Raw genomic sequence first — 25,598 nt, 5'->3', positions numbered from 1 at the left:
GGTTTGATTTAAGAACTAAGAATAAAAATATTAAAAATATATTCACAAGGTTGTCACGAATATCGAGAGGTACTGAGACTTAGGATTTCACCACTAATCACAATCACTTGGTTCAAATAATGACTCAAAACAATTCTAGCTTTTTTATAGACTCTATTTCTTTGCCAAAGGTAGATTTTGTACAACATCAATTGTAAATCACAAGCATGACGTATCAAAGCTCTAAGTCTAAGCATACGACATCAAACGAAATCACAAATAATTAGTAAAAATCATAAATCAATTTAAAACAAGTGCAAAAGTCATGAAGAATCAATTATCATTACCAAACAATTGTGAAATAAGGTTTCCTCCGTCGTCCCAGTGATGGGGTTTAGCTCCTCATATTAATCACTTGCTCAAAATACATGTTTATAGCCCAAAAGTTGATTAAAAGAATGAAAAAGTAATAAGCAGACAGTTTGCAACGTTTATAAGCGTTACAGAGTGACTGTTTCTGTTACAAGCGGAACTGTTACAGAACGATAGAAGCTAAGTGCTGTAGAAGGACGACAGTTTTCTACGACAGTTAGGTGAGGGTCGATGCTCCTCGTGTTCTTCCTTCTACACCAGCAGAAACGAATGTCTGTAACTCTGATTTTTGTCTCCTGTGGTTCTCTAAATTACCCCAAACTGTTCGAACCCTTTCCTTGAACTCCCAGCAACTTATATATAGCCAACAGAGCGATTTAATCTCCCCCAAACTTCTCGAAATCTCTTATTTTCTTTTCTTGGAAGTTACGGCAATAATCTCTTCCCAAAATTGTTTCACGCATTTCTGAGCTTTCCAACTTATCTCAAACTCTTCCTTAGATAGATATGTATCTTTGGAAAGAGTTTTAGGTCTTTAGTCTCTCTAGAACTTCTAAAAATAAGCTCAATAAGGTCCGTGTAAAACTACCTTCCCCGTTTAGCTCCAACTCGGTTTCTAGCCAATTTGGGTGCAATTCAAAGACTTCACCAGGCCTGTTTAGGCCTAAGGAAGATACCCATTCAATTTCAGCCCTTTAGTCTCATTGTAGCTCGCCCAAAAATCGAATCCTAAATCTGCAGGTGTGAAGAACATGCTTCCCGCCAAAACTTGTTTTCAAACGGTGAAGGTGACCTCCCACTTATCCAGTTCTGGTGTCCCTTTAGAACATGCCTAGAAATGGGTTACCCCTTATCCAAAGCGAGAGTCCGAATAACAAATGTCCTCCCAGGTTCCTTTAACAACTTTTCGAGCCAATTTCGCCGCAAAAGCTTATTTCTCCAAAAACACCTACAAAGAGATAAAATACCGAAATAAGTACAAAAATGGGTACTAACAGTATACACAATAGAGATGAAAATAGACACATAAATGCGTCTATCAAATACCCCCAAACTTATTATTTGCTAGTCCCGAGCAAATCAAAACTACAAAATAAAATCCCAACTCACCGTCGCAGGCATCGTCGATTGCATTTAGCGTATGCAATAAGCCTTTAAACCCCTAGGTGTCCCTAGTGGCCGAGTTATAGTCTCGGGAGGTCTTACAAGAGATATACCCACAAAACCTTTACTCCAGACCTAGCTATCTACGCAGAACCTTGGAATGCACTAAAGAATCTCCTAGGTTGGCATACTTATTGACTACAGGAGGAAGTACCCTGATGCGAAATTCCAATTGATGTACACGAGTTTGCACTCAAGCATACTAAAATTAATACATAACTGACAGATCCCTACTCAGATAGTTGCACTATGGATGGAGTCAAAACTAATCACATGGATAGATCAAGAAGATGGATATAGAAAAAAATAGATGGTTTTGATGTTTACTAAGTCAACGGCGTTTCCCATATCTGTCTGAAGGCCTCCGCCAAAATGAACCTATCCTAATGGATTGAAATACTAGTCTGACTAATATCAACACACTGGCATATACAAGGGTGTCAGTGGTCGATAACCTAACTCTAGGTCAACACAACTGGCATATACAAGGGTACCAGTGGTCGACTTTATTGAATTTATTCCTTTTGGTCAAATGGTCTGGTCTCAATATTTTCTCTTTTTTTCAACTTTTTGGTAACTACCATTTTTTTCCCATGGTATCTCAATTACTCTAATTCACCCTAGCATTGGTAACAACTTGAATCGTGAGCCCCACCTAATCACTTAGAGTACATAGTTTAAAAACAAAATAAAATAAAAATAGAAGTGAAAAGGACTCAACGAGATATGGTGAAACTATCATGTTATTTCTAACACCTGAGCTCTGTGCTTTTATGAATAGACTCATTAGATGTTTCCATCTAATCATTGGTTCCTCAACTCCTATAACCAAAATGCTTCCATCCACTTAGATTGGTTAGTGCCATCCTTAATAAACATAAATTTCTAGGCTCTGGAGTTTATTTATTGCAACTAAAAAGTTTCTCCCATACCCCCAAACTTAAATCTAACATTGTCCTCAATGTTCTAAAGATAAAATTAAAAGCATGAACAAGGAGAAACATTTACCATTTGAAGCAAAAGAGATAAGGAAAGATATTACCGTGTCGCATGAATATTGGGTTACCTCCCAAGAAGTGCTAAGTTTAAATTCTTCATCCAGACATAAGAAAGGATTAATCACCTCATAGAATCAAAAATTAATAGCCGAAATTTCTGTGGGTCATCAAAACCAAATAGAGCTATCAGAAATAAAAGGAATCTGCAACCTGTCAAAAAAATAAACAAATAAAGCACACCCTTGTCTAGTTTCATGTTTAAGACAACTACATCTAGCTGTGGTTCAGGTTCAGGCTCTATGAAAGGGTCTAGATAAAATATTTTCATGCGCTGGAATTCCTCAAAGCTAAAGTCCGGTTCAGGTATTAGAGTCTGAAGAAACTCAGGTAAAAACTTAAAAGCACATAACAATAACCTGAATAATTGTGGATCCTTAAAGTCAATCAGTTTTGACTCGCACAACTGACCACAAAGAGAGTGGTGGTCTTCCTTGAACAAATGTGTCGACCCTAATCTCCTAAAGTAATTAGGTTTAGTCTCAAAACTTAATAATCGACACATATGAAACTTATACGTTCCCACAATTGGTCGAAAAATATTTGGTGGGAAAACAAAGTCAATCTGGATATCATAGCTGGGTAAACCACATCAACCAGAGGATGGGTTTCTAACAACTGAACTTCCTTATGGACATCACTATGTTCAAGAAAACGTGTATGAAGATAATCTTGCAAAATGGTTGAGGCACATATGTCAAGTCCGAAGTGAGGGACCTTTCTAAGAGTTAAGGCACATGAAGAATGATAATCACCCCCAAACTTAGAGTTTTGGGTGTCTCTAGAAACACTAGTCACAACTTCCCTAATTTCAAGGTCATATGATTCCTGAAAATGGTCCATTGATTCTTCTAAGTCAGGTTCATCCTCACTCAACTCTACGAGTTCACTTTCTTTGTCTAATGTTTCTAAATCGCTAGACTCTAAAACAATATTCTCAGAAAAAACTCGTTCCTCTAAACCATCGTTGGCTTCGTAATCATAAGGAAATACTACATCGTCTAAAACGGAAGTATCTCTAATCAAATCCCCGTCCTTTTGAATAGATGAATAATTATTAAAATTATTTGGATTTAAACTAGAAATAATATTATTATTAAGATCAACTGGAGTAAAAAATTCCTGATCGCTATGCCTACTTATTTCAAATTCTTTATCAACACTATCCTCATCATAATCATCATTATAATAACATGAAAATGGTTGAACCTCCCTTAAACAAGTAGTGTTACCAATTTTATCCTCGTCATCTTGATTATGAAAATTACTATCCTCAGTTTCAAGGGTATTATTGGAAACACTGTATTAGAAATTAAGATTATTTCGAGCAATTATTTCGTTCGTCTCAGCTATCAGCTTGAAGGACTCCTCTATAGAAAGTTCTCTTTCGTCATAAACTAAGTTATTCATCTCAGCGAACTTACGTGTCGACTCCTCTAATTTCCTGAGGGACTCTTCTAAAGGAGAAATATAAGAATTTTGCTCATATGAACGGTGCGTGTGTGGATAGTAATTGGGCTCATCAAGGTATGAGTCATAACCTTGAAAAGGCTGATGTTCCCAACCATTATTCACATTATGGTCAAAGTAGTAACGTCCATTTTGAAACTCAGTCGGATATTCATTGTATTGGCTATTGTAATACCAGTTCCACATTCTATTGCAGGGGTGTGAGTTGTCACACAAAATAAAACCCAAAGACAGGGGATTCATGGGTGGATAGAGTCTTACCTCCCGTACCAGACGGGCGATGAACCGTTGAAGTCGACTCAGGCCACCGACTCCGATGTCAGTGTACGAAACCGAGAGGCCGAGACAGTATCGTAACTGTCGTCCTTCCCTGCAAACGGTTTATATTTAATCTTAACCCTTCCTTAGGGTTTTAAAAATAATGTCCAGTCCAAAAATAAAGTCCAAAAAGTGTCCAAAAATAAAAAGAAAAATTACAAAAACTAAAACCCTATTTACAGTTTCTAAAAATAAAACAAAATAACTATATACAAAATATTCTTCTTCACTCCTTTTAGATTCCTCTTTTCTTTCCTTCTTTGGCGATGCTTTCCTTTTATAGCATTTTTTTTCCTTGTAGCTTCGCTCCAAATCTGAAAAGAATCAAAAAATACCAAAGGCATAAAAGAAAACAAAAATTCTAAAAGAAATAAAATAAATCTAAAACCTAAAACCTAATACAAATCCGCGTCGGCGGCGCCAAAAATTGATATGATTTTAATTGTTGTAGAAAAAGTGGTAATAAGATTCGTTCAACTCGGGTTGTGTAAAGGTTTGATTTAAGAACTAAGAATAAAAATACTAAAAATATATTCACAAGGTTGTCACGAATATCGAGAGGTACCGAGACTTAGGATTTCACCACTAATCACAATCACTTGGTTCAAATAATGACTCAAAACAATTATAGCTCTTTTATAGACTCTATTTCTTTGCCAAAGGTAGATTTTGTACAACATTAATTGTAAATCACAAGCATGACGCATCAAAGATCTAAGTCTAAGCATACGACATCAAACGAAATCACAAATAATTAGTAAAAATCATAAATCAATTTAAAACAAGTGCAAAAGTCATGAAGACTCAATTATAATTACCAAACAATTGTGAAATAAGGCTTCCTCCGTCGTCCCAGTGATGGGGTTTAGCTCCTCGTGTTAATCACTTGCTCAAAATACATGTTTATAGCCCAAAAGTTGATTAAAAGAATGAAAAAGTAATAAGAAGACAGTTTGCAACGTTTATAAGCGTTACAGACTGACTGTTTCTGTTACAAGCGGAACTGTTACAGAACGATAGAAGCTAAGTGCTGTAGAAGGACGACAGTTTTCTGCGACAGTTAGGTGAGGGTCGATTCTCCTCGTGTTGTTCCTTCTACACCAGCAGAAACGAATGTCTGTAACTCTGATTTTTGTCTCATGTGGTTCTCTAAATTACCCCAAACTGTTCGAACCCCTTCCTTGAACTCCCAACAACTTATATATAGCCAACAGAGCGATTTAATCTCCCCAAAACTTCTCGAAATCTCTTATTTTCTTTTCTTGGCAGTTACGGCAATAATCTCTTCCCAAAATTGTTTCACGCGTTTCCGAGCTTTCCAACTTATCTCAAACTCTTCCTTAGATAGATATGTATCTTTGGAAAGAGTTTTAGGTCTTTAGTCTCTCTAGAACTTCCAAAAATAAGCTCAATAAGGTCCGTGTAAAAATACCTTCCCTGTTTAGCTCCAACTCGGTTTCTAGCCAATTTGGGTGCAATTCAAAGACTTCACCAGGCCTGTTTAGGCCTAAGGAAGATACCCATTCAATTTCAGCCCTTTAGTCTCATTGTAGCTCGCCCAAAAATCGAATCCTAAATCTGCAGGTGTGAAGAACATGCTTCCCGCCAAAACTTGTTTTCAAACGGTGAAGGTGACCTCCCCCTTATCCATTTCTGGTGTCCCTTTAGCACATGCCTAGAAATGGGTTACCCCTTATCCAAAGCGAGATTCCGAATAACAAATGTCCTCCCAGGTGCCTTTAACAACTTTTCAAGCCAATTTCGTCGCAAAAGCTTATTTCTCCAAAAACACCTACAAAGAGATAAAATACCGAAATAAGTACAAAATGGGTACTTATGAATTGGATGCATTCTAGTTTGTCAATTTGGATGCATTCTAGTTTGTCTTGTTATGACTTGGTTGTATGGCTCAACTCATATATGTAACTAGTAGGAATAATCTCAACCAGGTACCATTTTGTACCTGACTCGTTAGGCTATGCCTTCAAAATTCAACTGTCTTTAGCAACTATATCTGGTATGGTAATTTACAAATTGTCTATTTTTTATCTCCATATCTTACTTGTCTGGATCGGATTCAGATCACATGATGTATCTGGATTTAACTCGCTAAGGTCTGACTCAAATATAAAAATAAAAAAGAGTTAGTTTTTTAAGTTGGATCCAAATGATGGGTCGGGAGAAAACAAAAAACTCAAAATATGCATAGGATATATATACACTAAGGTCCAAACATACAAAAAATGAGGCTGAATGGATGTGTCATCCTTACTCCCGATGGTTCAAAGATCGAGAAAGCGACCAGATTGGGATTTCACGTATCAAATAATGAGGCCGAATATGAAGCATCGATTGTTGGATTGAAAGATGGCAAACATCGAGAGGCAAAGAATGTGAAGCTGAGAACCGATTCCATGCTAGTAGTCAATCGGTTTTTTGGTACTTACAAAGCCAAGGACGAGAGGATGGCCCTGTATTTAAATTGCATGAGAGAGATGGTAAACGAGTTCGACCAGTTCTCCATTGGTAAGCGACCGCGAATGGAAAATAGGCATGCTGACGCTTTAACATATCTGCCTTCCGCAGTCAATACTGATACTACTCGGTTCGTTAGACTTGATTTCCAAGAGTCACCTAGCATCTCCGAAGACCATTTTGTTCTAGCCCTCGAACATATTAGTGGGGGATAGAAGGTAACTACACCATTTCAGGAAAATACCGGCAACATTGACAGCAATATGGATGTTGACAGTCCAGTGATAGAAGATTCAGGCGATCTTGCTCTAAACACTTCAGACTGGCGTCAACCTTATATTCGGTACTTGACAACCAATGAACTCCAAGAATATGAGAATCTCGCTTCGAAAGTGAAAAAGAATGCATGGAGATATTTGATGATCGAGGGACAGTTGTACCGCAAACCTGTAGATTTGGAGCCATTTTTGTGATGCATATCATCCGATGAAGGTCAACAAATATTGAGGCTCACGAAGGAATATGTGGCAACCATTTTTGGGGAAGAAGTCTCGCACACAGGTTACTTACCCAAGGGTACTTTTAGACATACATGCCAAGAGCACGCTCCAAAAATCAGTTCGATTCTGGAATAATCAAAGAATTCTGTAAGAACCTGAGTATTCGCCACATTTCTCAGCTCCTTATTATGCTCAGAGCAACGGGAAGGCGGAAGCGACCAATCGTGTTACTATGGAAAATCTCAAGAAAAGTCTGGAGAAGGCGAAAGGGAAATGGACAGAAGAGTTCCCAGGAGTATTATGGTCAAATGGTCAGCATAGTAGTAGAAGAATTTTATGCAATTTAGACAGGGTGATTTTTAACCAACAATGGCTGCAAATTTATGGTGATTGGGGGTACAAAGTTGGGATGAGGATTGTATCTGATCATGCTCCTCTTTTGGGTGGTTGTGCTAACATTCCAAAGCCTAAAAATGTTCCTAGAAAGTTTCAAAAGATGTGGCTTAGTCATCCTGACTTTTTGCAAGTATTTACAAAATGTTGGAATAAACATGTTGAAGGTGATCAAACATATAAATTTTTTCATAAATTGAAAGATTTAAAAAAGGTGTTAAATGAATGGAACTGACTGGAAAGTATTTGGGGATGTTAATGTGAAGTTACAAGAAGCAGAAGAAAAAGTTAAAGTGGCAATGCAAATATCTGATGATGATCCTTTCAACACAGAAGTGTTGGATCAACTTGTTCAGGCTCAAAATGATCATGCTAGCAGGGAAACACAAATTAACACTTTACTTAGGCAGAAATCAAGAGTGAAGTGGGTTGTTGAAGGATCTGCTAACACAAGTTTTTTCCATACAAAAATGAAGATTAGAAATTTGAGTTCAAAAATGTTAATATTGTTGAAGAATTGTTAGATGTTGTTCCAACTGTCATAACTGCAGAAGATCAGGAAAAATTGGATGCAATTCCAGAAGTTGAAGAAATCAAAAATGTTGTTTTTAATATTGATCCAGATAGGGCACCAGGACCTGGTGGTTTCTCTGATATATATTCTATAGAAGCTGTTGGGACATCATTCAAAAAGATTTAGTGGAAGCTGTTAAATTTTGTTGGAAAAGAAGATTTATCCCCAAAGGTATGAACTCTAGTTTTCTAGTTTTACTTCCAAAGACTCAAGGTGCAAAAACTGCAAATCAATTCAGGCCAATTGGTCTAAGTAATGTCATTTTCAAGATCTTTACTAAGATAATCACAACAAGATTGGGTCTTTTAATGGAAAAAAATGGTTTCTCCTCAGCAAGTGGCATACATTAAAGGCAGAAGTATTCATGAGCAAGTTATGCTTTCTTCAGAATTGGTGAATGAGATGAAATTCAAAATAAGAGGTGGAAATGTTGGTATAAAATTAGACATATCACAGGCTTATGATTCTGTCAGTTGGGAGTTTTTGTTCAAAGTATTACAAAAGTATGGCTTTTCTTCAGCTTGGTGTGAGTGGTTACTTACCTTGTTTGAATCTGCAAGAATATATGTGATGGTAAATGGGGGTCCATGTTGATTCTTTTCAGTTGGAAGGGGGTTGAAACAAGGTGATCGTTTGTCACCTATCTTATTTGTTCTTATGGAGGATGTGCTAAGCAGGAACATCTCTGCATTGGTTGAAAAAGGAAAGATAAAACCTATGATAATCAAGAAAGGAATACATCCAACACATTTATTCTTTGCAGATGATGTATTTATATTCTGCAATGGTGCCAAAAAGAGTCTTGCAAGTTTAGTTAAATTATTGGATGAATATCAAGCTAGTTCAGGTCAAATTATAAACAGAGTGAAGATTAAATGCTTTGTTGATGGTGCATCACAGCCGATGAAGCAATTGATTTGTGAGCTAGTGAATATGGACTTATCAACATTTCTAGATAAATACTTGGGAGTACCTCTTGCACCAGGAAAAATCACTTCAACTATGGTATGGCCAATAGTAGAAATGTTACAAAGCAAATTGGCAGCTTGGACAGGTAAATTACTATCTTTCCAAGATAGACTTGTTTTAGTTAAGTCTGTATTGTGCAGTGTTCCCATTTACAACATGTCCATATATAAATGGCCATCTTCAGTGATCAAAGTGTGTGAGAGAATCATTAGAAACTTCTTGTGGACTGGATATAGTGACTGTAGAAAATTCAAAACATTAGCTTGGAGGAAGATTTGTACACCTTATGCAGAAGGAGGTCTTGGTATTAGAAGACTTGAAGTAATAAACAAATCACTGTTAATGAAGATGATGTGGAGAATTTTGAATTCAAAAGAAGAATGGGAAATATTCTTTCATGCTAAATTTCAGGATAAAATGGGCCAATGGACAACCAATTGGAGGCAATCATCTGTTTGGAAGGGCTTAAAATGGGCTTGGAACTACTTAAAAGAAGATGTCAAGTGGTGTGTTGGTAATGGTAATAACATTTCTGTATGGTATGATATTTGGTATGGCCAAGATCCTTTGATTAATGTAATAGGCATGACTGACTATGTTAAGGAAAACATTGGGATGAAAGTAAAGAGTTTACTGAAAGACAATAAATGGGTCATTCCATCTGAGATGAAAACTTTCATTTATGCAAGTGCATTTCCAGATTTTAGTGGAGGTGAAGATCAGAGGGTATGGGCTGCAGACAAAAACGGAGAATTCTTAACTAAAATTGTAGTGGAGAAAATAAGAATCAAAGAACCTGTTTTATCATGGCCTAAATTTATTTGGAAATCATTTGTACATCCAAGTATTACAAGTAATTTTTGGAAACTCCAACAAGGTGTGTATGTGGATGATGTAGTTATGAGAAACAAAGGTTATGAATTGCCATCAATATGTTTTATTTGTTTAGAAGAACGAGACAGTATGCAACATACCTTATGGGAGTGCAAATTCATCGTTGCTATCTGGTCCTGGATGAATGAAATCTTTGAATTTAAAAATCCATTATCCTTTAATGATATCTGTAAGGCTGCCAAGAACAAAAGTCCTTTGGTGAAGGAAATTTGGTTAACTGCAGCTTGTGCCACAATGAGGGAATTATGGTTTCAGAGAAATGAAAAACTTTTTAATGAAGTGAAGCCCAACATCAATAGATTTAAAAGAAGAATATATCAGCTGGTGCATGAAGAGGGACACAGAATAAAAAGCAGCAGATGGAATCAGAACTATGACAACCAGGTAATCTCCTTCTTTAAGCTTGGTGAGAGAAGTATAAAATTTACCAAGATAATTGAATATTATTGGAAATATCCACCGACTGGATATACCTTTTTTTGTTGTGATGGTGCATCATTTGGGAATCCAGGGAATGCTGGTTTTGGTATTATTGCAAGAGATTGTGAGTGTCAAGTAGTAGCTACCCTTTCTAGAGGCATTGGAATTGCAACTAACTTTGTTGCAGAAGTATATGCAATTCTGTGTGCATTGGAAATAGCAGTATATTTGAAGTGCAAGAGAGTGATAATACAATTTGATTATCAGACTGTAATCAATATATTCAAAACCAAGACAGTCCTTTGGTTTGTTAAAACAAGATACATTAATGTGATGCAACTTCTAGATGATGTTCAGTTTGAGCATAGCTTCAGAGAAGTTAATTTTTCAGCTGATTCCTTACCTAAAAGGGGAGCAACTCTTGGAGCTGGTGAAAGAATTATGCACATGGGAAGACCTTCATTTCGTAGAAGAATTGAAATGCCAAATGTAGCTTATTACAGGTTATGTTGATTCTTGTAACATGGGGATTATTTGATCTCATTAATTTTCATTCAGTGTTTTTCTACAATTTAGAGTCTGTCCTGTAAAAATTTTGTAGGCTTTGCCTTTATTCTAATAAAAAAATGTGATTCAGCAAAAAAAAAAGATCCACTGGATTTTCCCCATTCACACAGGCTAAGACCACCAAAACTCGTGCTGTCAAATCTGGGAAAAAAGACAGCATAATGGCTATGGATAAAGAGCTCCTGGAAGAAGAGAGAAAAAGCCCTGCAACAGTTGGTTCGATACCAGTAGGCAATCAAGCTGAGCTATGATCGTAAAGTCAAGGAACGATCATTCAAACCAGGGGAATATGTCTTGAAGAAAACTCGAGCAGCCATAATGGAACCAAATTGCGGAAAACCCGGAGCAAACTGCGAAGGTCCATACATAGTGGACAAGCCAGCATCTCGAGGTTCTTACTACTTAAAGAATCTCGGTACACAAGATTCAAAGCCATGTAACCGTGGAATTCATTTCACCTGAAGAAGTTATATCATTAGTTGGATTCGCATAGGAGTAATACGTTCCAATCCTACTTTGCTGCACTCTTTTTCCTTTTTGTTGGCTTTATCCCACTGGGTTTTCCATGCAAAGGTTTTAACGACGAAGATGTTGTCGAGCAGTGGGTACTTATCTTGTTATTCATATTCAGATATTTAATTCAACATTATTTTGGTATTCCTCACTCTGTCAAAGTTGTTCGTATTTAATTTTTAAACTACTGCGGAGGGTTCGGATCCACAGTCATTCTCAATGACGAGAACTACGGTTCGAGTCTGCTGTCAAAAATATCTCCAACACCTGAAAGATATGGTAAATGCACAGTTCGAGCATTTTTACCTTATTCCAAGCATACATACACTCATATGGGACGTCTGATAATGTGACGAACATTTTCATCTGTCCAGGCATGTGAAAATGTACACATCTCAACTCTGCGCATCTTGAATAGTAGGATTTTCCCCCTGCGCGAATTGAAGATAGAAGAAAAACTCAACCTCTCATTCCATGCGCGAGCAAAATGCGGCAGGGAGGTGCACCCTTGCGTGAGCATTGAGCAGCATGACAAAACTACATACAGGGGGCGAGTTATATATCACCTCAGTCACTTGGGGACGAGATATATAACACCTCAGTGCAAACATTACAATATGTGGGGAAGAGTTGCATAACATTCTGAACAACGTGCTTGGGGGCGAGTTATGCAACATTTCAGAACAATGCGAATTTCAGTCGTCAATAGAATTGGAAACCGGAACTTCTTAACCTATAACAGATTATGGATTAAGAGGGGGAGATGTTTGTACTATGTATATTTCATACTAAAAATGGGCTTACTTGGGCTTAATACGCTCATCTTTTAGCCAAATATGGCTGAAAGGCCTCACAAGCACTATACATAGAATCCCACGTGCAAATATCCAAGTTAAGGAAAGGAGGTGCCAGATCATCATTGCCACGTCACCATTACCGCGTTAGCAAAGTGGGCCAGTTGAGGGCACCACGTCAGCAGTAGAACCACAGTCATCAGTTCAGTGTTCGATGACGTCAGCATAGACTGACGTCGTCAGCATATTCCGTTGGAGAAAGGAATATCCCGTTAACGTCGGTAACACCGTCAAAATATTCCATGAATATTTCGTTAAAAAATAACGGCGTTAGTTGACTATGACGCTGTCAGAATATTCCATTTCGGTGATAACGCCGTCAGAAGATTTCTCAGCATATTCCGTCGTTTGTGTCTGCATGACGCCATCATCATCAGCAACATCTGTTGTTGGCCGGCAAAGGCGGCCTTTTCCGGCGACGGTGACACCAGCAGTTGGCCGACGGCTGTATCCGGTGTTTGTGTTCGGCGGCTGGACCGAATCCCGTCCGGCAGCAACGACGGTTTTCTTGTGAATCACGTGGTAACTTACCTTCGCGGTCCCTGGATGTTTGCGCCCCGCTTCTTTATACTTACGGATGTTTGCTCCCCACTGAGTCAACTGAGCCAACTGAGTTGTTTGCTGAGCCAATCCAATGGCTCGGATGATTAGGCTTGCGTATTTATAAGCCCCATTGTGAGATTAAGTGAATTACTCTTCATGGTCTTGGCATTTTACACTCATTTGTTTGGACCAACCCTTTGCACCTTTTTGCTTGATAATTCCATAACCCTACAGGAAGTTTCAAAAAATATCTGGAAGGATTGTTGACCAAGTCACACGGGGAATATTCTGGAATGTTCTAGGAGACTTGGAGGGCAAGTTATGCTTATCTCGAAATTAGGGTAAAACCCTAATCTGCAACATATAAATAGAGGGGTTCACAACCCTGAAAGGTACAAAATCTTCTCTACACAAACTCCTGTGAAAAACTCTAGCTAACTTAAGCATCTAGGGGTTTTTGCAGCAGATCGATCAACATCAACACCAGATTCGTGTTTGTATCGTAAAAAAATATTGTACGGTGCAAACAAGAATCTTTGCAAATAAATTACGAGTTGAACAAGAAATCAAAACAAGGTGGTTATTTTATTGGCTGAAAGGAGTTAAATGTTCCTAAAAGATTTAGAGGTTTGGGTTTTAAAAATCTTCGAGTTTTTAATAAAGCATTATTAGCTAAATTAGCTTGGCGAATGCTGAATGAGAAGAATGCTAAGTGGGTGCAACTTTTACAAGCCATATATTTTCAAAATGTTAATCCTTTATATGGTAAAGTAAGGAGGCATGGTACTTGGATATGGAATGAAATACAAAACGGCTTATATTGGATTCGAAAATATCATATTTGGGTGATTGGTGATGGGAAAAAGATTAGTATACAGGAGATGTAAGAGATATTGACCAAGCAGAAGCTATAACACTATTGATGGTGCTACAATGGAGTCAATGTAAGGGTCTAATTAGAATGCAAGTGAAAGGTGATAGCAAAGTTTTGTTAGAAGTAGTGCAAAAGCATCAGGTTGAACAAATTAGATGGGAGGATCAAAATATGATTTCAGAATATATAACACCTTGTTTGTTTGCAGCTGACTCATCTGAGTCGTCTGGATATGACTGTAATCACCTGACTCATGTTAATCTGACTCACTAAGGTCTGACTCAGAAAATGTGTTTGTTTTTTGAGTCAGAGCTGACTGAATTGACTGGAATATTTAAGAAAAAAAACACCCTTGAGATTAGATGACTCGAAATACACGATACATGAAACAACAAAGAGAAGGAATACAAGTTACTGGGTATAAAAAAAATGTTAGAACTATAATCTTATTTACATAAGACGGGGTAACCATACATAAATGAGTTAATCCTATGTTTCTATTGACTCCTATTAGGTTCAGTTATCCCTGGGTGTCCATATAGCTCCAGTCACCATAAGTCCCAGCTTCTTGGCTTCTACACCTATGGATAGCTGTGGAATCATAGTTTAGTACCTTGCTAGACTGCATCTTGAATGTGGTCTTGCTGGAATATCCACAGTTTGACATGGCTTTGCACGTTGCTAGGATTGAACGTATTATGATCACTAGCATCCCAATAAGTAAGCTGAAAACTTCAAAAAGTAACTTTAGCCAGGGAATCAACTCAACAACAATAGAAAATGCAAGCTTTTAGTCATATCAAAAGAGCTTACTATACGATATATCGTGTATATAGGATTTAACTTTAAATAGTTATTCACACTGGCACCATGATCGAGAAAAGGTAAATTTTACTCACATTGGCACCATGATTCAGATTCTAGAATAACTTTAACAGTATCGTGTTTGCCAGCAACAACAACATATTGTAGCAGTGAGCCATGACCATTCGAAACATCCACATTAATACCTTTGAAAGTAATAAGGGTGTGCCATCTTTATGCCTGCAACACGAAAAAACATCAGGAGCTACTCTAAAATGTCTGAATTATGCATTTGAAAAGTTAGCATATCAGTTGGAATAGTAGTTCACATAGTGTGGATATGTCAAGTCGAGATTCAAGTGAACAAATAGGGAAAGCTAACAGATTCTTTTACTGCTTAGCCAACACATAAACACATACAAGTGACATAAATCTTGTTCATGTTCAAATAACAAGAAAGAAACTGAACCGTTTTTTTTTAATATAAGATTATTCATACCTTAGTACAAGTAAAACAAAATCCAATTTAAAAATTTGTCGTATTTTTCACACTAGGTTTTGGAGTACTTACTGCGTCCATCTGTCTTAATCGGCTCATCCATCAAGGGTCCAGAGATGTCATTGTGATATCTTTCCTAGCTATCCCAAGTTCATATCATGATCATGTATCCTTGCAGGATACTTTGCATAGACTACTCAACACATGGCATGATTATTGTAGAAAGTAAACAAAACATCTCTGAACAAAACTAAACCAACACAAAAATTACAAGGAAACATTATTTTACTCTTAGGAATTTTCACAAACACATAAATCTCACAAACCTAACTTTGTTGAAACTTCTAATACATGCATAGAAAATTACTAGAACACTTCGATAATGCATACCCATAATTTGAAACCTCAAAATAATTAAGACCCATTAATAAAAACACCATTACATCCAAGAACATTAAACAAAAATCCCCTAAGAAACTACAGAAAAATTATCATTAAAAAACATATAACTAACCCGATTTTGTGAAGAACTTGGAAACAATCAATCTCGAACACATTAGAAATCTAATTCAGAGATTCTTCGGTTTTCGAATCGTACAAATTAAGCAAAATATTTTCAATCGGGAAGCAGAGGTAAATCTCGTTTTTTTTTGTACGAGTCAGTGGTGGACACATCGAGTCAGGGGTGTTTTTATACCTGACTCAAAAGCCACCGAATCAGAGGTAACCCCTGACTCAGACAACGAGTCAGGTACTTCAAAACTTTAAAACCAAACAGTTTGACATCTGACTCGGTGCGAGTGAGGGGTTGACTCAGACCCAGACACCGAGTCAGCTGCAAACAAACAATGTGTAAGTTTATGTAATGAACTTCAAGTTCAAGTCAGATTTGTAAATAGGATGTGCAATGGAGGTGTTGATGCTTTAGCTAAGTATGCTCGCAAAAATATATGTTCCCATCAGTGGGAAGTGCTACCTGAGGCAGTTATTAATTCTCATATTCTTAAGGATTTTTATAATCTGAGGAGTTAAGTTATTTATTGTTGTTGTTTTGGAAGTTGATGTCTAGAGTATGGTTCTATTTGATTAGCAAGTTTTTTTTGTGTTGGACTTTGTTGTTCTGTCTGTTTGTATAAGTCTGTGATGGTCTTGTTTGTATAACAGAAAATGGGTCATTTGTCCAAATATTTTTAAAACGTGGTTCTAATGGACGAGTAAAAATTAGTATGGGCGAAATGGACACCAAAAGAAGAGCAAGGATGAAACTGGATTCATCCTGGCTTAAACTTAAAAAATAGTGAGGATGAAACTGGATGCATCCTGATGTAAATTAAAAATAAGAAAAAGTATTTGAAAATGTGTAGGATGAAACTGTTTACATCCTGGCTATTTTTACATTTTTGTCCATTTAAACAGTATCACACTACAAAATTATTGAGCTTTAGTGTCGGCAGAGAACCGTGGCAATTGATAAAAATTCCCTGGTAAAAGATATCTTGCCACGGCTGGCCTGGCGTAACAAATACTCCAGTGGCTAATACTATTTTCCACTACGCTAGCCACGGTTTTGTTTCTGTGGCTATTTATCCAAATTCATTTGCCACCTATTTTTCCGTGGTAATTAATAGTAAGGATATGACACCATCCTCTACCACTAGCCACACTATTTGCTTTATGCCGAAGGGTATCAACCAAATTTTGGTATCATTAAACTGATAGAGAGATTGACAGAAACTTCATCCATTCAAATAATATTTTATTTATAAAATTTATATATATGTTAAAGTACTCATCTATTAAGTTTTTTTTTTACAGAAAAAAAGAATGAAACGTGGAAAGTTGGTAAGAAATGTTACTATTTTACATAAACCAACAATGCAGTTCTTCCTTCGCCTTAAGGTATTTAGAGCTCGGAATAGTATCCGTGGAGTTGAATTTCATACGAAGAAGGGTCATAATATCTTTGAATGGACAATGTAATCACCATCCTCAATATGAGAACTAAAATTGGTTGACGAGATCTGTTGATGTGACCAGTCTGAATTTCGATGCGACAACCGATGGAATATCACGAAGTTCTGTTGCGTCTGCAAATTTCCAGGCACGGTATTTGTGAAAGTCTTTGCAGTTGAGTGGTTCAGGTACAGTGTTATTAAGAAGACTTAACCGTTCAGGAACTGACCGTATCTCTTGCAAAATTGTCTGACATATATCTTTTCTTTTGTTTCTTGAACCACGGAAATGATACCTGAAAATCCAAACATGCATAGATTATCAGAAGTAATAAAGCTTAAAAGGCGCTGCCAAGGACGACTAACAGTTCAGTGAAAATCCGAACATCATAAAGACAGCTATAAAGCATGGATCCGTAGAGGTTATAGCAGAGTGTCTTCGAAGATTTCCTTTCCTGGCTTGGCATGGTTTAGGTGGGCAAACAATGTTGCAAATGGCTGTTGCGGAACGAAAAGAAAATATTTTTGATGTCATATGTGAATCCGCCAATGACATAGATAAGATGGATCTAATTAATAAGAAAGATGAAAATGGTAACACTCTTTTGCATTACACTGCACACGTAGCACCTCCATATCAACTCAATTTGATCAGCAGTTCTTCAGATGCAACGAGAATTGCAGTGGTTTAAGGTGAGTGTGAAAATATTATTATAATCTGGCATCTAACTGCATGATTTTCATAGTACTTAATTTCTTAGAAAACTTTGAAAACCTGCACTTTCATAGTTTAGATTTTGGACAGTATTTAACTGAGATGAATTGATAGTTTTTTTATTAACGCGGCGTGGTAGCCACTTTGTAGTTTTTCATGCTAGCATACGTCATTTTTGATTCATTGTTATTATCTGCATTAAGTTTTGTTGGTAATTGTGTTTTTGTCCAGGGTGTCCAAAGCATTATAGCAGAGGAACACAAGGTTCTCAACAGAAATAAAAAAGGAGATATAGCTGAATACATATTTACAACGGAATACAAGGACTTGGTAGAGAAAGGAGAGAAATGGCTGAAAGATACATCTGGATCATGCATGGTAGTTGCTGCTCTTGTTTCTACCGTAGCATTTGCAGCAGCATTTACTGTTCCAGGAGGTAACATTAGTGATACCAGTAGTAGTAAGAACACAAAATTGGTTAAAAAGACCAAAATCAACAATTCCTGGGTGAAATGGACAATTAGATTTTGATATTGTTTAAATGGACAAAAATGTAAAAATAGACAGGATGCAACCTGTTTCATCGTGCCCATTTTCAAATATTTTTTCTTATTTTTAATTTACACAGGATGTATCCAGTTTCATCCTTGCTATTTTTTAAATTTAAATTAGGATGAAACCAGTTTGAACCGTGATTTAAAAATATTTTTTCTTATTTTTAATTTACACAGGATGAAACCAGTTTCATCCTTACTTTTTTTTTTTTTGACATTTCACCCAAACTATTTTTTACTCGTCCATTTGAACCGTGATTTAAAAATATTTGGACAAATGACCCATTTTCATGGTATCCTATTTTCTTGAGAAGCCCATCATTGGTGGTCTTTGCTGCAGCAGATGCCTTGTCTTTATTCTCTTCCATAACATCCGTACTCATGTTCTTAGCCATTTATACCTCTCGATTTGCGGAAGTGGACTTTTTGATATCCCTACCACGGAAAATGATAATAGGTCTTGCAACCCTCTTCGTATCTATGGCCACTATACTGGTAGCTTTTGGTGCATCACTCTCTATCGTGCTTGGAGATAGATTTCCATGGGCTCCGATTCCTATAGCATTGTTTAGTTGTATTCCTCCCATCTCATTTGCACTTCTGCAGTTACCATTGTTCATTGAAATGGTTCGTGGGACATTTTGGAGTTATCCTTTTCAAAAACATATTAACAACAATAATAATAACAATGATATCAAAAAGAAAGAGGATTGAACAAAGACAGACATTTTGGAGCAGACCTTCTGATGAAGTTTTCCTGGTGCATGATTCTCAGTTAGCTCTTTGCTTCTGGATTTCTGAAGTGTCAGCATATGACTACATTGTCTGTACCGCTGTGTTGGTTGTTCGATACATTATTTTCTTTACTTTCTTGATGGATTTTGCTGATTTTAATTCTAAAAAGCAAGTTCTATAATGCAATTTAATGATGTAAGGAAACTTTGACCTGTGTGTGTGCTTAAAATTTTGTCTCCAAATATACGAAGTTTCTTTGTGTGCTTGTGTTTGTGTGAGATGGCATATGCACACATAAAATGTTTCATTGATGTATCACATAAGTGATATTTTTCATACTCCTATAGTTGGGTCATCCTTTTGAATTCAGGAAATACAAATAGATTCGTTATGTATAGTCTGGTGACCTCTTGCTGGCATTGCACTAATTGAGAAGATTCTGAGAACTAATAACTAGGAGCGAGGTCTGCTCGAGAACTCCCGTGCTTGATGCCTTGATCTCATCTCTTGTTGTTTAGGCACACTGGATCAGTAGATATTTTCCAAATATCTAACTTTCCGTGCTGAATTTATTAGAGTAGTGCCTCTTGCATTTCAATTTTTAGTTTTGCTTGGGTTCCTAAATAGCCCCTTTCATGTACTTATCAATAGTGTGCGGGCATGTTCTCTACTCAATGACTAGTTAGATAGAGATTAACCTTAATCACCAGTTTAGATCGATGCTAACCAACCAAGTCGCTTAAAACCATCAGTACTACAGCTTAATTTAGGCCAAGACCAATAAACAGTTGAACTAACAACCTTTTTTGTTATTCAGTTAACAAAGATTTCCCCATCTTGATCACTAATAAACTACAAAAAGAACCCATCGAATTTAAAATTTTCAAAACAGGAATTCAATTAGTAGATTAGTCTCTTGGATGGATATTTATCTGCAAGTAGTTCAACCTTCAAACCTTTCATGATCATTATTTTAATTAACCTCTCCTCCATTCCCACTTTCTTTTTCCTCTTCATTACAAAACACAGACTACCCTCACTCTTTGCGTTTTTTCCTCTAATCTCTGTACATCTTCTTTAAAACCAACCCCAATCCACTAATTTCACTGTCTCACACGTATTTACACTGGAACATAACAGCCACCAAAATCAAGTGCCAGAACACAGAAAAACGGCAGTGGCAATGGAGGGGTTTCTTGTAGCTCTATTTCTCTTATCATTCTTATCTATCTCAAGTAATTAAGTCAATACTAAACCATTTTGCTTTGTTTCGTTAATATCTTCATATTGAACTTGTTTCTAATCCAACTTATGTTTTTGAACAGATGCAAAAATGTCGAATAAAATCGGCATAGCTTACGGCCGACTTGGCAACAATCTCCCATCACCTGAAGCTTCAATTCAACTAATCCAATCCATAAATGCAAGTAGAGTAAAACTCTATGATGCAAACCCAGAAATTCTCCAACTCCTATCCGGTTCTAATATTCAAGTATCCATTATGATCCCAAACGAAGAAATCTCACCCATTTCTGCAAACCAAGATTACGCTGATCTATGGGTTCAGCACAACATCATTCCATACTACCCCAAAACCATGATACGTTTCTTACTAGTTGGAAATGAAATTCTAAGTTACAGTACTGATCAAGATCGCCAACTCTGGTTTGATCTAGTTCCTGCAATGAAAAATCTCAGACGATCTTTGAAAAAGTATGACCTTTTGAAGATTAAGATTGGTACTCCATTGGCTATGGATGCAATTGAATCATCATTCCCTCCTTCTAGCGGGACATTTAGATCGGATATAACCGTTCCTGTTATAAAACCACTGTTGCAATTCTTGAATCGGACTAAATCGTTCTTTTTTCTTGATGTGTACCCATACTTCCCTTGGTCTGAAAATCCCGGAGACATTAACTTAGATTATGCGCTTTTGAACGAGAATAATTATACGTACGTTGATCCCTTCAGTGGTTTATCCTACACCAATCTTCTTGACCAGATGCTCGACTCGGTAGTCTTTGCAATGACCAAGTTGGGGTTTAAAAATGTTCGTTTGTATATTGCTGAAACTGGTTGGCCTTCAGCTGGTGATATTGATCAAGTCGGAGCTAACGTCTACAATGCCGCAACTTACAACCGCAATCTCGTCGAACGGATCATAGGCACTAGAAGTACTATTGGTACTCCGGCAAGACCAACTTGGGGCATTCCCACTTTCATCTTCTCCTTGTTCAATGAGAATCAGAAGCCAGGACCCGGCACAGAAAGAAACTGGGGAGTTATGTATCCAGATGGGAGACCCATCTACGAAATCGACTTGACCGGGAGTAGACAACAATCCGAGTACCAAGCGTTGCCGAAGGGGAATAATAATGCACCGTACGAGGGTAAGATTTGGTGTGTTGTTGCAAATGAAGCAAGGAATTTGACTAATGAATTGGTGTCTGCCATAACATATGCATGTGGACAGGGTAATGGAACTTGTGATCTCATCCATCCTGGGAGAGAATGTTATCAGCCCATTTCAGTAGTTTCGCATGCAAATTTTGCTTTTAGTTCGTTCTGGTCTCAGTTGAGGAGTAGTGGTGCTTCTTGTTCCTTTAATGGACTCGCAATTCAAACTTCTCGAGATCCCAGTAAGTATTACAATCTCATCTTTTTTTTACCGCTGGTATAATTTTTGTTTATTACTAATTTACTCGTCTAAATGTTTTTATGTAGGTCATGGATCTTGCAAGGTTCCTGGTGTGGCTCTTTGAGAAGGTTGATTGACGTGTAATTTTTATATATTTTTAACATTGATCTTGTAATAAACTTTGCAGCAAAATATAATGAATTTGTTTTTTTTTTTTTTGTGTTTTTTCGTTTCGGATCGTGAAAGTTAACTTGGCCGGAAAATTAAGAACATATAAAGACAATGCAAGATAAATAGAAATCAACTAATCTCATATCATAAAAACAATCTGTGCTAATTACATTGGAAAAAGAAAATATATCCCATTCCCAGCATAAGAATAAAGTGTGCTTAAAAAGAAAGAAAAACCAGTATCCAGGCGTCTAAATCAACAGAAATCGCTGTAGGTGCCAAGCGTGATCATGTCTGTGATAGGGAAGAATCTGATTAAAAGCAAGCATCCAAGACGCAACAACAGCAAATAGCAGCACAACTGCAATTTTCAACCAAAAAAACAACAAAGGTTAATTAGTACTACTAAAATTTTCTAATTAAAAAGATTATGAACTGATTAGTAATTGAGAGGTAAAATTGATGATGCGAAGTGTGACTTACCATCCTTTCAAGAACCCATCACCTCTGTCAGTGGTAGCTCCGGGAGCTTGGGATTGTTGTTGACCGGCATACTCAGCACCTGGATATCCGGCAGGTGGTGGTGCAACAAAAGCACCAGGTGGTGGGTATCCTTCTACAGCAGGGGCTGGTGGGTATGATTGAGGAGGGTATGGACCTGTAAATTCAAGAAAACAAAACGAAAAACAGTATTAGCTAGGGAGGCGGGAGGAATTAACCAAAAAAGGAAGGAAAAAAAAGTCACCGGACCATATATGAAAAACTGAAACTGTAGTACTAATCATACTGAAATTTCTTCTAAGTTAAACTATGATGATGACAAGAAATTAGAACTGAAGTGATGGAGAAGAAACAAACCTTGAGATTGAGCCATGATCTTTTAGTTAATGAACAAGATAGTTGCTGAAGATGATAATAACGAAGGAAGAAGAAGAAAAATACAAACTGATGTAGTTGCTGTTGAGGAGAAAGGAAGGTGTAGTTTAGGTGAGGATATTAGCTGGTTTTATAATAAAAATTGAATTGAATAGTTTACAAACTAAGGCCTTGCATACTTATAGAAACAGATACTTACTGGGGAAGGAAAAACAAAATGAGAGGAGAAATCAATTCAAAACGCGTTCAAGGATTAGACCGCCATAAAGACGTACCAAAGGGAAACCGAGTGAAAAAAATACCCCGCCCCAAATTTAGTATTCTAGACTAGAAAGACAACACAGGAATTTTCGGACAGCAGAGAGAGATGACTGTTTTTATAGTATTGAATTCATTTTTGTTTCCGAGTGGTTGTCACAAGCACATGTAAATATGCCGGAATCATGAGTGCGTTCGGCGCACAAAATAATCATCTTTGTCCTTTTATCTCTAAATGGAATTTCTAGCAGCCGCATTACTCTTAAAAAGAAAATTACACTACAATGTAACTGTGCGAATTTCCATCTCATTTGTCGATCGTGCGGTGCCGGAAATATATGATCTGAATGACATTGTAATCTTAGTCAGACACTGTTTCTTAAAGACAATTTTGTGGTTGAAAATATTGGTTAGGCGTGACAAAGGTATCATCTGACATCACATAGAGAGACGGGTGACCTAACTTTGGACTCTAATTAATAGACAACACATATATGCTTAACTTACTGTATTATAAAATGTCCATCTCTTAAAATTGTTTATATTTTTCTGCAAGGTCGTTGATTTTAATTTATATTTTTTTGATAATTAGATTGGACACTTTCTTGGCATTAATCGTATTATTAGTGCAGGTTAATTAAAGTAATGAGAGTATATGATTCTGTTTCTTCTCTTATCTTTTTCATTTCCAAGTGGATTATACTACCTTATTCTAAAGCGATAAGCATCAAAGTGTGTTTGTTGCAGTAAGGATTAAATAAAGAGACATGAAAGTGAAAAAACAAAGTTGTTGTGGGGAACCTGCCCTCTCCATGTTAGAACTCCATTTCAAGAAAGCTATATTGGTTTAGGAGGAGGTTATGGACCAGACAAGACCAGACCAAGTGGTCCAATCAGATGACTAAAGAATAGTCGGATGGATGACGGAATGAACAAGGCGAGATGGCAATCACTTTCATGCTTAAAGCCATCTTCTTTTCAAGCTACTAACTCCAGGGACCGGATGGTCTTTGGTCTTGGCAGTTTGGTTTAATTAGTCAAACGTGAATTTTAATTCAGGATGTGTTTGATTTTTCTTTTGATTCTTAATGATTCCCGTTGAAAATAGTTAACCCGTGAATCATATTCATTTTATTTATTTTTGGCATAAATGGTCAAATACATGAGCTGGTTGTTAAGTGACCTTGGATTTTCCAGTAGCTTTGTCATCAGTCATGACTCATGACCTGATCCTAACTGCTGTCTAACCAAAAAATCCTTTCTTCTTCCAATTTTTCTATCTTCCCATTCATTACCCGTGGGCCCTTCTTCCCCTAATTCTTTCCATTCTACCGATGAACAATCTATAATAAGCCGCAAATCCAGATCGGTTAATTGTTCTCTGATAGCACTTGCTCCAATAGAGATTTCTCTATTTCGGAATGTATCGAAGCCTTGAGTAGTAAAAAAAAGCGGGATGCTGTATTTCCAAGATTGGATTTCATATTCGAATAAACCTCGTAATAGTAAGAAAGTAAGTTTCTTAGCTACGGTCCTAGCAAAAGAAAAATTTGGATAGGTTCCTTTATAGTATAGGATTCCCCCCTTAAAAATCGGACGCGAGGGTTTCTTCTCATCCGGCTCAAGTAGTTACATCAAATAAGGGGTTCTCGTTTAAATTTTTTTTATAGAAAACCCCCAACGTTCTACTCCTTACTCAAGTTCCCAATCAGAACCAACCAACATTTCAATGAAATGAAATGTGAAATTATTGAGTAGTTTACCTCCTATCGAATGTCAAATCCCTTTTTAAAGAATACCTTGGAACTCATAAGGGATTTACTTGTCTATTTATCATTCCATTCGATCTTTTAGGCCCCTAATTAACCTCGACGGTTTATGACATGATGCCCTTAAAGCCTATACGCGATGAATAGGCCCTTGTAACCATGTCATATTTGTTTACTATAACATATTTTCTTTCTAAAAGAAATGGAATGGCTAATTCCACGAAAGAAGTCTTTTTCACGAGGTACAACTAGCAATTCCTATTTTTCTATTACGGAATCGATCATAGATCAATTCCCTTTTTTGGATTATTAAATACATCCATAATTCTGAGCTTCATGTTACGCCTACCACGAGACATGTCAGAGTAAGGGCATCCCAATCGGAGTGAATAGGATGACAGTTTCTTAGTCCCAATCTGTAAAATAAGAATTTTGATCAAATCACACGTCGCAGTATACTAGGCCTTCTAAATCTTTAAGAAGTTTATCTAAAAGATTCGCGATATAACTAGGAAGACGTTTCAAGTACCACACATGAGTTACTGGGCATGCCAATTTGATGTATCCCATTTGATATCTCTATATCCGAGAATCAACAAACTCGACTCCGCATTATTCACAAAATTTCGGGTCTTCTTTTTCATCTCCGATTACTCGATAGTATCCACATGCACAAATTCCACTTTTTAT

General features: G+C 36.9%; 2 protein-coding genes across 3 annotated transcripts; one reads left to right on the top strand and one right to left on the bottom strand.

Annotated features, from left to right (window-relative positions):
* Positions 1-20,125: 20,125 nt before the first annotated feature.
* LOC113313341 (probable glucan endo-1,3-beta-glucosidase A6) lies at positions 20,126-22,019 on the top strand. The gene is made up of 3 exons (XM_026562108.1): positions 20,126-20,428; positions 20,519-21,835; positions 21,921-22,019. Exons 1-3 carry the CDS (start codon positions 20,377-20,379, stop codon positions 21,956-21,958), a joined length of 1,407 nt encoding a protein of 468 aa, XP_026417893.1. The 5' UTR covers positions 20,126-20,376; the 3' UTR covers positions 21,959-22,019.
* A 105-nt stretch (positions 22,020-22,124) lies between these two features.
* On the bottom strand, positions 22,125-23,230 carry LOC113313352 (cysteine-rich and transmembrane domain-containing protein WIH1-like). 2 transcript variants are annotated; one of them, XM_026562119.1, is made up of 4 exons: positions 23,081-23,230; positions 22,864-22,962; positions 22,489-22,663; positions 22,125-22,366 (listed from the first exon to the last, which is right to left on the bottom strand). In XM_026562119.1, the coding sequence occupies exons 2-4, from the start codon at positions 22,877-22,879 to the stop codon at positions 22,321-22,323; spliced, it is 237 nt and encodes a 78-aa protein (XP_026417904.1). In that variant the 5' UTR covers positions 22,880-22,962; positions 23,081-23,230; the 3' UTR covers positions 22,125-22,320. The 2 variants fall into 2 exon arrangements, with proteins under 2 accessions (XP_026417904.1, XP_026417901.1); XM_026562116.1 differs by lacking the exon at positions 23,081-23,230 and having other exon boundaries at positions 22,864-23,053.
* Between the last annotated feature and the right edge of the window lie 2,368 nt (positions 23,231-25,598).

Source organism: Papaver somniferum, chromosome 1 (genome assembly GCF_003573695.1).
Source record: "Papaver somniferum cultivar HN1 chromosome 1, ASM357369v1, whole genome shotgun sequence".
Taxonomy (NCBI): domain Eukaryota; kingdom Viridiplantae; phylum Streptophyta; class Magnoliopsida; order Ranunculales; family Papaveraceae; genus Papaver; species Papaver somniferum.
This window is presented reverse-complemented; position numbering and strand designations above follow the sequence as displayed.

Coding starts and splice junctions, on each gene's coding strand:
- LOC113313341 (XM_026562108.1), top strand. CDS start 20,377: ATGGAGGGGTTTCTTGTAGCTCTATTTCTCTTATCATTCTTATCTATC. Junction 20,429..20,518: donor ATCATTCTTATCTATCTCAA/GTAATTAAGTCA, acceptor GTTTTTGAACAG/ATGCAAAAATGTCGAATAAA. Junction 21,836..21,920: donor TCAAACTTCTCGAGATCCCA/GTAAGTATTACA, acceptor GTTTTTATGTAG/GTCATGGATCTTGCAAGGTT.
- LOC113313352 (XM_026562119.1), bottom strand. Junction 22,367..22,488: donor GATGGGTTCTTGAAAGGATG/GTAAGTCACACT, acceptor TGAAAATTGCAG/TTGTGCTGCTATTTGCTGTT.